Source organism: Monodelphis domestica, chromosome 2, assembly GCF_027887165.1.
Source record: "Monodelphis domestica isolate mMonDom1 chromosome 2, mMonDom1.pri, whole genome shotgun sequence".
NCBI lineage: Eukaryota > Metazoa > Chordata > Mammalia > Didelphimorphia > Didelphidae > Monodelphis > Monodelphis domestica.
In genome coordinates this window covers 18,400,303-18,414,150 of record NC_077228.1, presented here as the reverse complement: position 1 = coordinate 18,414,150, position 13,848 = coordinate 18,400,303, and the positions used below count along the sequence as shown (strand labels likewise).

The window sequence follows — 13,848 nt, the reverse complement described above, 5'->3', positions numbered from 1 at the left end:
AAGGATGGCTTTCTGGGAAGAAGCTAGAGGAGGGATATAGAGGGAATATAGGTGATATAAAAGCAATAACTAGAAATATATTTCTAAAATGACTGCAGTCTTCTTGAGGCCAAGAACTATCTGGCTTGCTTATTTTTGTATCTTCAGAAATTAGCACCATGCCTGAGACATAGTAAATACTTAATAAACATTCTTTCTTTCCATCATGGTATATATCTACAACTAGCCATGATGTCTCAGGCCACTGATTTTGCCCTTGATTTTGCAGATGAAAAACAGAGTCAAGTTAAGTGACATATCTATGGTCACAGAGTTCATAAGCACCAGAGGCACAATTTGAACACATATTATGACTCTAGAGGCAACACTCTTTCCATTTCCATATACTGTGTCCCAAAGGGAGTTGCACTCCCAATGGAAGCCACTCCAAGCTAAAAATCATTTCCCCCAGAGCCAAAGTTCTTATTGAGGTCTGTGCATCAATTCAGGTAGTCAGCAAACTTGGATGGGAAAAATACATTTTTAGTTTCACTAAGTTCTGATGGAAATTTAGCATTTCCTTTGATTAAAAGAAAAAGAATATTCTAACAAGGGGGCATAAGTTTCCCTGATAGCCGTGAGTATTTCTCATACACACACACACACACACACACATACTTTTTTTCTAAAATTTTCTAATTTTTCATTATCTTTACTTTAGAGATGAGTAGAATTTAAAGGATAGTATTTTCCAATATTTTAATTCATCATTCATTTAATTAATTTAATAAAATGGTCATCTATTAAATGACTGTAATATTCTAGACATTTAAGGTAGAGAGATATAAATGATGAAATATATTTTAAAAAAACCTAATCTCTGCCCTCTTGACGCTTACATTCTATATTCCCAAGTATTATGACTGTTGTTTGAGTTTAAACCACCAAAGAGAAAGAAAAGTGAGAGGAATGTCTTCCTACACCAAAGCTCTGGGTGATGGGCATGTATATGGGGAGAGAGCTGGTCCCTCTAGTTCTGAGGGTTGTACTTAATTAAAGAGTGAATTATAGGAAGCGTCTTTGGCTCTCAAGAATGCCATTGAACATCCTCATAGGGTGCCTTTAATGAAAAAACTGCTTCTCCATTGCGCAGTAAATCTCTGTCACTTTTCAGCTCTTTCCTTTTTCCCTCTATGAGGAAAATGAGATACCAGACAAAACAAAAGCAGGTGTCAGAGTCACTTTTCTTATCCCGACACTCTTCTCTTCACTAGCAAGTCTCGCAGAAGGGCTTTGCAATGCTTTGTCAACTTCATTTCATCATCAGCCTCACACCCCAACCCACAGTGGATAAATACTGGCCCCTTTTCTAGAAGGAGGGGGAAAAAACTAACCAAAGCCATGACTATCACCTTACTGATATTTTTATTTGCCAGAAGATGGAAGGACAACTAAGGGAACATTGTATACTGGTTTTTATCCTCATCAACAGGGAGCAACTGGACAGAAACCTTCCAGAGAAGCAACCCTTTCCTCCTAGATTGTGCGATAGAAAAGGAGGGTAGGAAGGGATCTATTCCAACCTTAATGAAAGGAGACATTCCATAAACTAAAATTCCATGAGAGCAGTGAATCCAGGAAAGTGAGAGTCCCTTAGAGAAGAAATTCTGAAGAGCCAAAAAGAATCAATTGTAATGAGTTGCAAAAGGGGAATTGTCTAAAGAGTCTGACATGAATGCACAAGAAACTCTCTAAGTTTATTATTGCTCTTTTTTAAGTCATATCTTCTCTCTTCAAATCTATACTAAGAATTGGTTAGGTATTTGGGGTTAAGTGACTTGTCCAGGGTAACACAGCTAAAAAGTACCTTAGATCAGATTTGAACCCAGGAACTCTTGCCTCCAGACCTCGCTCTCTATCCACTGAGCCACCTACCTACTCCTAATTTAGTTGAGTTTTTTGTTTGTTTGTTTGTTTGTTTTGGAAAGCTGTAGCAGAAGATGGATCCAAGGACAGGTATTATATCACTCTGATTACTTAATTTGGGGTTACAGTCTAAGAAAATACCTGGATTTTTTTTTCTTTTGTAAAGATATTTTATTTTATTAATTACAAGTAATAACAAATTTCCACCCAAGTTTTCAGAAGTTATATGATCTAAACTGTCTCCCTTCCCCCCCATCCCTTCCTCTTCCTGGAGGTAGCAAGCAATTTGGCATGTGTTATACATGTTTTATCATACAAAACATATTTCCATATTGCTCATTTCTGTAAGAGAAAAATCATGTAAAACAAAAACCCCCAAAATAAAAATACAAGTAAACTAAAGCGAAAAGTCCTATGCTTTGATTTGCATTTCAATTCCAATAGTTCTTTCTCTGGAGGTGGATAGCCTTCTTAAGTCCCTCAGAATTGTCTTGGATCATTTCATTGCTGAGAAGAAGGACTAAGTCTATCACAGTCAATTATTCCATAATATTCCTTTTACTATGTATAATAATCTCTTGGTTCTGCTTATTTCACTCTGCATCAGTTGATTTGGATCTTTCTGAATTGTCCTGTTCATCATTTCTTACAGCACAATAATATTCCATCATCATCATATACCACAGTTTGTTCAGCCATTTCTTGATTGATGGACATCCCTTCACTTTCTAATTCTTTGCCACCACAAAAAGAGCTGCTACAAATATTTTTGTACAAGTAGTTCCTCCCGCACCTTTTTTAAAATTATCCTTGCAATACAGATCTAGTAGTGGCATTGCTGGTTAAAAGGCTATACGTTATTTCATAATCATTTGGGCATAGTGCCCAGTTGCCCTCCAGAGTGGTTGGATTAGTTCACAACCGCATCAACAATGCATTAGCATCCCCATTTTGCCCCATCACCTCCAACATTTATCATTTTGTTTTGCCTAGCCAAACTGATAGGTGTGAGCTGGTACCTCCAAGTTGTTTTAATTTGCATTTCTCTAACCAAGAGAGATTGTTGCTAGTTTTGGTTCCTTTATCTGAAATTGCTTATTCATATCCTTTGGCTCTTTGTCACTTGGGAAATGGTTTATATTCTTAAAAATTTGACTTTATTCTCTACATATTTAAGAAATGATACCTTTATCAGAGAAATTGGTTATAAATTTGTTGTTTCCCCTCTAATTTTGTTTAGATTGATTCTGTTGGTAATTTTTTTTAATTTAACACAGTCAAAATTATTCATTTTATCTGGTAGTCTTCTCTTCTCTGTTATTTTGTCATAAATTCTTCCCTTCTCCATTGATCTCATGGGTAAACTATTCTATGTTCCTTAATTTACTTTTATATCATTCTTTATGTCTAAATCATATACCCATTTTGACTGTATCTTGAATACAGGTTGTGAGATATTCGTCTATGCCTAATTTTTGCCATTTGGTTTTCTAGTTTTCCCAGCAGTTTTTGTCAAATAATGAGTTCTTATACCCAAATCTGAGATCTTTGTGGTTCATCAAACACTAGATTGCTAAGGTTATATACCATTAATCAATTCCATTGATCCACCAATCTATTTCTTAGCCAGTACCAGACTGTTATGATGAATACTACTTTATAGTACAGTTTGAGATCTGGTACTGGTAGGGCATTATCCTTCATGTTTTTCAATTATTCCCTTTGTATTCTTGATCTTTTGTTCTTCTAGATGAATTTTGATCCTATTTTTCTAGTTTTATAAAATAGGTTTCTTGGTAGTTTTATTGGTAGAGTACTAAATAAGTAAATTAATTTCTGTAGGATTGTCCTACCCATGAGCAATTGTTTAGATCTAGTTTTGGGTGAAAAATGTTTTGTAATGCGGCCATATAATTCCTGCATTTGTCTTGGCAAATAAATTTCCAAGTATTTTATATTGTCTAGAGAGATTTTAAATGGAATTTCTTTTTCTAACTCTTGCTGTTGGACTTTGTTGGTAATATTTAGAAATGCTCATAACTTATGAGTTTTCATTTTGTACCCTGCAACTTTGCCAAAGTTATTAATTATTTCCACTATTTTTAATTCATTCTCTAGTGTTCTCTAAGTAGACTATCGTATCATCTTCAAAGAGTGATTGTTTAGTTTCCCCATTGCTAACTTTAATTCCTTCAATTTCTTTTCTCCACTAATTACTAAAGCTAGCATTTCTAGGACAGTATTAAATAATAGTGGTAGTAATGGTCATTCTTGCTTCAATCCTATTCTTAACGAGAAGACTTCTGACATCCCCATTGCTGATGATACTTGCTGATAGATACTACTTATGATTTTAAAGAAAGGTCCTTTTATTCCCATGCTTTCTAGTGGTCTTAGTAGGAATGGGTGTTGTATTTTGTGGGAGGCTTTTCATGTTTTTCATTTAAATAACTATTCATCTGAATATTCCCCAATTTGTATCAGTTTATTAAACTCACTGGGATATTTGCTAACCACTCCACTGGCAATATCCGTGTAAGGCAGGTAGTGCATATATACTATATCCATTTTACAGTAGAGACTATCTTTATCTCTAAAATGGGAATAACAATATTTATTTTATTTTTTTTAAACCCTTACCTTCCGTCTTGGAGTCAATACTGTGTATTGGCTCCAAGGCAGAAGAGTGGTAAGGGCTAGGCAATGGGGGTCAAGTGACTTGCCCAGGGTTACACAGCTGGGAAGTGGCTGAGGCCAGATTTGAACCTAGGACCTCCCATCTCTAGGACTGGCTCTCAATCCACTGAGCTACCCAGCTGCCCCCAATATTTATTTTATTGAACACATCCGAGTCTTATGCTATGTGATAATTGACATCAATGTCTTTACAAACTTGATCTATATGAATGTCTGTTCTTGGTACTGAATGTCTTGGCCATGATCACCTAGGTTGGCATACATCATATGAAGAAGTTGTACTCAAAATGCCTGATTCCTATTCTCTATCCACTCCGTAGCATTGTCCCTCAATCACTCAGCTGTGTAATGCATAAATGAGGTTTTTTTTAGCATCCCAATATATAATTCATATAATTCTAATAACTTGAACTAATTGAGCGTGACCCTGGTCAAGTCACTTAACCTCTTTCAGTTTTGCCATCGGCAAAATGAGGATAATAATAGCTACATGAGCCCTTCCCTCCTCCTCACTTATTTTATATTTCAATTCTTGTGGAAGTATTATCATTCTATAGTGTCCAATATGAAAAATCATTCTTCTTTACAGAAAAGAAAAAAGGAAAAAAGTGAGTTAAGTAATTCTGCCATCCCTCCGCCATCTATAAGCATGGCCCTGTCCACAACTGGTAACTATTCACTCTTCTTGGTTCTGCTTCTTGAAACCAAGAGCTCAAAACAAAAACAAAACGAACTTATCTTTTTAAAAAGGCCATCCTCAGCAGAGAACCCAGCGCTAAATCTGTAGAGCGTCTTCCAGGACTATTCCATTCTCCTACATTTATGTTCATCCATGCTGTCATTTTTTTTCTACATAGTTGTTTAAAGAACATGCAAACCAAGTTGGTGGAAGAGTTCTCTATACTGTCAGATTCATCTTTGGTTTTTCTTCACTTGGGAGAAAGGGTGATTCTTTGGATAGAACAGTGGATTTGGAGTAAGAAGTCCAAAGACCGAGTCTCTTGCTAGCTGTGTGATTTTAGACACACCCAGAAGTTCATAAGACTTATATGTATATGGAACTGTAGAGTATGGAATCCAACTCCTTTAAATAGGAAATTTGAAGTCCTAAAAGATGGGATTTTTGCTAGGTCACTCAGGTTACTTTTTCTCTCTGAGTCTCAGTTTCCCCATTTATAAAATGATGGTATAGTTAATAGACACCGAAGTTCCTCTCTATCTCAATATCTTTCATTCCAGTATCCTACAAGTGGAATAGATGGAAGAGGTCTCATTAAAAATCCTCATTTTGGGCTTGATGGGTATATGATGGGCATGTAGACTCTAAATGATCACCCTAGAGCAAATATTAATAATATGGAAATAGGTCTTGATTGATAACACATGTAAAACCCAATAGAATTGCTCATTGGCTACGGGAGGGGGTGAAAGGAGGGAAGGAGAAGAACATGAATCATGTCACTTTGGAAAAGTATTCTAAATTAATTAGTTAATTAAATACACTTTTTTAATCCTTATTTTGTAGAAGAGGACACTAAACCTGTGGAGGTTGTAACTTGTCCAAAGTTATACAGTATTCAGCAATGGATGTGGGAGTTGAGTCCATGTTGTCAACCTCTAAATCTTGTTCTCTTTCCACTGCCATGTGCTAATTTGGCTGCCATCTTTTTTTTTGCTTTAATCTAATGTCAATAACAACAGTCTATCTAAGTGATCACCCTAATGCAAATATTAATAATATAGAAATAGGTCTTGATCAATGACACATGTAAAACCCAGTGGATTTGTTCATTGGCTATGGGAGGTGGGTGTGAGGAGGGGAGTGAAAGAGCATGAATCATGGAACCATGGGAAAATATTCTAAATTAATTAAATAAATTTTTTCAAAAAAAATATAAACAATCTACAATGATGGTGGGGATATGATAGGGGATGTAGACTCTAAAAGATCACCCTAGTGCAAATATTAATAATATGGAAATAGGTCTTCGTAGCTATAAGGCCCATTCACACACTTGGTGTGATTCTCAGGACAGGAGATCAGTTCATAGGTAAGAGATCACGTTCATAGGTCAGTGGAGGGGACTCCAGATTTGGAGTCAGAAGACCTGGGATCCAATTCAGCCCTCATCACTAAATCTGTGAGCATAGACAAATCCTTCAACCTCTGTGACACTCTGTTTTGTCATCTGAAAAAGGAAGGAATTGGGCTCAATGGCTTCTAGAGCATCTTCCAGATTTATACCAATCCTTCTATCATCTAGCAAATGAGGAGCTTGGGACAGGGAAGTTCTAAGGTTCCTTCTAATGGATAGAGCACCAAGTCATGAATTAAGAAGATCCGAGCTCCAATTCAGCCTCAGACACTTAACTAGCTGTGTTTCCCTGGGGGAGTCACTTAACCAGTCTCTGAGCCTCGGTTCCCTCAGCTGTAAAAAGGGAATCATAAAAGCTGGTAAGTCCTCTAAAGGACTGTTATAAGAGTAAAAAAAAAAATGCAGCTGAGGGCTTTGCAGACTGTAAAAGCAGATCTTTCTGTGTTGGCTGCTGTTATTATTCCCGAGTCCCCTGGTGCTCCTCGGGCCAGATCACAGTGGGCGTTGATACCTCCTGGGTTCCATTGGGCCACATTCTTGCTCCAGCTTAAAAAAAGAATGTTGGCCCGCCCGGTGGAAGAGGGGAGCTGATCCTCCTCCTTATCGGACGTGGCTTTCCAGGCCTTTCATGCTGTGGCCACACTGCCTCAGTCCCACTCGGCCCGTTTTATCAGCCACACTTTCCAAGATGGCAGCTTTATTTGGCTCTGGGCTATCTCATAGTTGACATTCATTCGGGCTGTCAGAGGCCTGTCAGCAAGTCCTGAGGAAGGCCAGAACCAATACCAGGAAAACTGAACTTTGACAGGCACTTCACAGCAGCGACGGTGCCGGACGTGAGGCCGCTCCAGCCAAAGAGGCTCGCCATGAGCGTCTTCGGTGTCTTGGTGTCTCCAGTGAGTGAGATGTTGGGTTCAGGTCTCTGGATCTCCCTCCTGTCAGGCAATCAGGGGCAAAGCTGGGGGAAAGCAGGCTATTCCTGGACCAAGCTGGTATCTCTGCAATGCCTTCCCTCTGCCCCCCTCCCCAGCCATTTCAGTGATTCCCCGGTGGCTTCAGCTGAGACTGTCCAGGTTCTGGCCTCCTTAGAAAGAGAACAAAAGGTTTCCCTGGAAAGTGTGTCCCTGGAAATGTAAATAAATACTGTGAGTGGCCTATAAATAATGCAGGAACACCAGCACAGCTCTTTATCAAAACCTCTTTGGAGAAAGAGGATCCCTGAACCCAGCAAACGCGGAGCTCGGGGCATGTTTTCCTTTAAGCCTAAGTAAGCAAGTCCAAAGTTCTTCTCCTTCTTGGCCAAACAGCTTGAAGGGTTCAATTATATGGTCAGGATTTTTACAACTGTGTTCCCTTTATGTGGGCCCAGTATACAAAGGCTCCTCATGGCTCAGAAATTCGATCTGGTGGAGTGTTTGAAGGGATGGGGCTCCCAGGAAGGAGAATGGAGCTGGGCTTTCTTCAAAGAGCAAAATTTAACCAAAGATGAGAGAATTTCAGAGGTGGAAGAGCCCTTAGAGATCAGCTTGTTACCCCTTTAATTTTACATCTGAGGAAACTGAGGCTGAGGGAAGGGGGGTTGACTTTTCTGGAATTAAACTGTTTGCCCTGACCTGATGAATACTCTAGGGCTCAGAAAAAAGAATGGCAGTTAACCCTGAAATAACTGCTTGGAAGTTTGCCTTCCCTCTTTTCATTATCTTCAGATTTTCTTGTATAGATCTTATTTGTACAGTCATCTGAAAGTCATCTCCGCCATTACACTGGGAGCTCCTTGTGGGCTGGAACTTTTGTTTTCTTCTTCCTTCTCTATTTTCTCCTTGCCAAGCACAGTGCCTGGCCCATAGTGAGCATTTAATAAATGGTGTTGAGTTGAATAGAAGAGGAGGAAGAGGAGTAGGAGGAAGAAGAAGAGTAGGAGAAGGAAGAGGAAGAGGAAAAGGTATTTTATTGCCCAAAAGAAGCATGATTTCCCCAATTTTCTACATAGAAGATTTCTTAATCATGTAACCATGGGAAAATATTCTAAATTAATTAAATAAAAAATTTCAAATTAAAAAAAAAAAGAAAGAAAAGATTTCTTGGCTAGTCCCAGGCCTGAGGGGTTGCCTTTGAGTGATCTCAAACTTGAAAGTTCTGGAATCATACTCATCTCCATTCGTATATTAACCCCTTTTCCCATTACTCTTTTAGTGGAAACATCTAGGTAATAAAGACATAAGAGAACTCCACTTAGAGTCAGGATGATCTGAGTTCAAATCTTGACATAGATGTTTATTAGCTATGTAATCTTCAATGGGTTACTTCTCTAAGACATAGTTTTCATCATTTATTAAATGGGAATGAAAATAAAGTAGGACTTATTTCACAGGACTACTCATAGTATTGAATGAGATGATATATATATATACATATATAAAGCATTTTATAAGCTTCAAATACTACATAAATATTAGCTATTATTATTAATATTATGATTTTTGATCTATAGTGTGAATTTAATGTAATAATTTGGCTCTCTAAATAGAATAAAGATGCCAAATATTTCCCAGTTGAAGTTATTATCATTATTCAGTCATTTTCAGTCGTGTCTGACTTCTTTGACCCATTAGAGGTTTTCTTGGCCAAAATACTAGAGCAGCTCATAATTTTCTTCTCCAGCTCATTTTACAGATGAGGAAACTGAGGCCATCAGGATTAAATGACTTACCCAGGCTTAAACAGTTAGGAAGTGTCCAAAGCCAGATTTGAACTTAGGAAGATGAGTCTTCCTGACTCCAGGTCTGGGACTCTATCCGCTGCCCCACATGATCCATTTCAGAAATAGGTGGTAGGCATTAAAAGATTCGAAAGTGAATTCAACATATACTGAAAGGAAAAAAGAAAAGAAGCTATTTCCATATTTATATATAGTAAAATTCTCTGAATAGTGTACATGCAGACATACCTGTGAGAAGCAATAGTGTGGAATAGTGAGAAATTCCCATCCCTGAATCTAAAACTCTGGGCTGGAGTCCTCGTGGCCAAGCAATGCCCACATAGAGATGGTGAAGTCTTCCCATTGGCCAACCAGTTGGGGAACCCTTGGTCCCATCACTCCACAGAAGATATAAAAAGAGGAAGGATTTACTGGACACATAATAAATAGGCTTAAATCATATGAAATTATTTCTGGACACTACTAGATTAGAGCCTAAAGAGCCTTGCCTTTGGATGAAGTCAATGCAAGGTCTCAGATCCAAGAGTGGAACCAAAGAGCCCTCCATGGGTGACAGACCAATGATTGTCAATCATGTAAGTGACCTCCAACCTCATATATTTAAAAAAAGGGGGGATCAGACAAATGCCTGAGTTCTAGGAGCTTCTTCTTTCCAAACTTCCTTATACATATGAGTTAGGGCTAGAAACTGGATATGGGATTTTGTTGATACTGGGAATCCTTGGATGAGGAAACTCCCTTCCCATGGAGGTCAGCACCTTCTCTGCAGCTCGTAATTCTGAAGTGTTACCTAGGGCAATGACTTGCTTAGGTTCAAACAACGAGTCCATGTCAGACCCTGCATTCAACCCAGTCTTTCCAGCTCTCTATACTGTACAGACTTCTATTCATACATAGTGCTTCCCTTTGTGAGCCATAAGCTCCTCAAAGGTAGGAATTGTTTGGTTTTTTGTCATCTTCGGTCCTCTTAGGTCCTTATACATTACCCAGTGAGCATGTGATAAATGCTTCTTGATCTGTTGATTTTCTGTCTGTGCAACTATACTTATAAGAGAGGCAGGGGAAGAATTCTAATCCCATTTTACCACTGGGCAAGCTGAGAGAGCATAGTTCTGTGTCATAATGAATATATATGAAAATTAGAATTTTAAAAAGCCTTACCTTCTATTTTGGAATCATTCCTGTCATATCATTTCATAAATATCAGTTCCAAGGCAGAAAGATGAAGGAGGGAAGGCAATAGGGGTTAAGTGACTTGTCCAAGGTTACACAGCTAGGAAGGATCTGAGGCCAGATTCGAACCTAGGACCATCTACTGAGCTACCTAGCTGCCCCTTGATGTAGGATTTAAAACCATTCTTCTGGCCAAAAAATTTATTTAGTTGGGATGATGGTATCACATAATGGAAAGAATGTGGGGTTTAGCATCAGTGGTCTTGGGTTTGAATGTTGGCGTTGGCAATGTTATTTTAGGCACAGCATTTAATCTCCCTGGTTCTCGGATTCCTGCTCTGTTAAATGAAGAGAGTGTACTGGATGGCCTCTAAAGTCTCTTCTAGCTTGAAGATGCTAATTCCATGATCCATGATGGCTCCGCTCCTTCTGTGTTATACTCATCTGTGAATACTTGAACCCAGCAAGGGAAATGTCTGGACAGTCCCATGCCAGACAGTACAGGGGAGGAGATTTGATGGAATAAACACCTCCTGATACCCCTCTAATCTAGCAAACATGAGACTGGTTACTAATTCTTCTGATACAAGATCAACCTGCATCGATTTATAGAGTTCCAGCTGGAAGGGCACCTTATAATCAAGTAGGTCTAACCCCCTCATTTCACAGAAGAGGAAACAACCCCTGAAAGGTTAAGTGCCTTCGCTCAGAGTCACAAAGGTATGAAGTGAAAGAGCCAACATTCAAACCCGTTCTCTGGCTCCAAATTCAGGATTCTTTCCATGAAGCTATATTTATCCTTTCCTTCAGTTACCAATGGGACAGCTATGAAGCTCAGTGGAGAGCTCTGCGCCTGCAGTCAAGAAGAGTTATCTTCCCAAATTCAAATCTGGCCTCAGTAGGTGACCCTGGGCAAGTCACTTAACCCTGTGTGCCTCAGTTTCCTCATCTATAAAATGATCTGGAAAAGGAAACAGCCAGCCACTCCATTATCTTTGCCAACAAATTCCAAATGGCGTCATGAAGAATCAGACATGATTGAAACGGCTGTCCATCTTCATCACTAGAACCAATGAATTTGTTGTACTACCCATGCATGGCATGTTACTATAGGCATAGATGGTGAATGCCCTTAAGTCTCTGTGAGATGAAGATAGAGGGAAAGAACTGGGGACATTCATTCATTCAGAAAAAAAGACATGGGGCTGCATGATATGAACCTTCAAGTATGCTAAGGTTGTGTGTGGAGGAAATTTCATGTGGATGATGGGTTAAGTATGGCTCTTTGGCCATCAAGCACAGAACTAGGAACAGGGGGTGAAGAAGCAACTCCTAGTTAATGAGAACTATCTGGCTATGAAATGGGGCCCCTCACCAGCTGAAGATCTTCAAGCAAGAACTTCACTGATTTGTGGCCACAGGAATTCCTTTTTGAGTCATGAGTTAGACTAGAAGACCATTATGGTTCCTTCTGATGGAGATTTGGTGTTAACATATGTGAGATGTTGAAAATGGTGGATAGAGATTTGGCCATCCTGTCAACTCATTGTATTCATATCAGTATGAACAGTACAATTAAACAAGAGAGTGATAAGAACTGGATCTGAGAATTTATGGGTATGGGAAATACCTGAGGAGGCATGACCAGTGCAGGTTGGCATCTATACAATACCTTAGTCTTAGAGGCAGCTGGTGGCACAATGAATAGATTGCCAAACTTGTTATTATTAGGAAGATCTAAGTTCAAATTCAGCTTCAGACACTTTCTGGCTGTGTGACCCTGGGCATCTAACCTTTGTTTGCCTCAGTTTTCTCACCTGTAAATTAGGGACAATACCAGCCCCTACATCATAAGGGGATTGTGAGAATAAAGTGAGATAATATTTGTAAATCACTCAGCAAAGCACCTTGCCTAAAATGGGTATTAAATGAAAGCCTCCTTTAGTGGGTTGCCAAAAGCACTGAGGGATGACTTGACTGGGTTCAAACACCCTTTCCCTAATGCTAAAGACTGGATAGTCTCTTAGAAAGGACTCCATGACTCAACCACCAGCTTTAGGACAATAATGGATTTGAGCTATAGAGAACTGTTAATTCTTTTGACCAAGTTTCTCCCCCAAGAGGCATCTCCCTGAGGTGGCTCAGTAGATAGAACACTGGAGCTGGAATTTGGGAGAATTGAGTTCAATCCTAACCTCAGACATTGATTGCTGTGTAACCCCAGGCAAGTCACTTAACTTCTGCCTGCCTCTGTTTCTTCAATTATAAAATGAAAATAATAAATGGCCCTTACCTTCCAGGGTTGTTGTGAGGATCAAATGAAATAATATTTGTAAAGTGCTTACTTAGCACAGTTCTTGGGTTATATAGTAAGTATTTAAAACCTTGTTTCCTTCTTTCCATTTTATAGATGAGGAAGCTGAGGCTCAGGTAGGGTAGTGACTTGTCCATGGTCACAAAGTGAATTAATGGTCAAATAGGTCAGGATTCTGGGTCACCTTACTCTCCACTGAGATGTCCTGGTACATTGGATAGTCAGAATTTGGCTGTCATGTGTCCAGGGATTAGAGGCCATCTGAGACTCACCCTTTGGGGAGTCCAAAAAACTAGTCAATATTCATAAATCTATTTCATTATCTCTTTAGATCTCTTTGTTCTTTGGTGTGCAAGTGGACCTATTCTGCAGACAATGGATGGGACGACAGTTTCTGGAAGATGATTAATTTGGAGGATTTCGTGGCTGATAATTACTGCAAAATAGGTAGGAAAATGAATAAAAGACATTTTACCATGTATAACACACACATGTTGAGTCTTTCTCATGTATGCCCTCATGTGTATGTCTATGTGTGTGTCTTTTATCATCAAGTCTGGCCCATAATTTCATTGATCTTGGGAATTCATGTGATGGAAACTCCCCCCAACTACTGTGGAGTAGTAACTCATCTGCACTAGGAGATGGAGAATTTATGGGATGAGATTAAAAATGGCAGACATTGGAAGGGTTACAATCTGCATTGGTAGACTATGAATGCACTAGGATGAGTTCAATTAGCAATTGGTATTGGTGGAGGAAATCTTCCACAAAGCAGATGAAATCACAGTTCTGAGGCAAAAAAACTACAAAAGCCACCACCACCACACACACACACACACACACACACACACACACACACACACACACACACAAACACGCATGCACAGTCACACACACACAATGTATGGATGCACATATTGTTAACATATAGAAATTTAGAA

At 39.0% G+C, this 13,848-nt stretch overlaps 1 protein-coding gene across 2 annotated transcripts in view; it reads left to right on the top strand.

Moving 5' to 3' along the window:
* Nucleotides 1-13,848, top strand: part of FGGY (FGGY carbohydrate kinase domain containing) — a 582,083-nt gene that overhangs the window by 270,535 nt on the left and 297,700 nt on the right. For both annotated transcript variants that reach the window (XM_007480500.2, XM_007480498.2), the window contains exon 6: nt 13,236-13,351. In XM_007480500.2, coding sequence (XP_007480562.2) covers nt 13,236-13,351 — 116 coding nt within the window. The remainder of the gene's footprint in view (nt 1-13,235; nt 13,352-13,848) is intronic.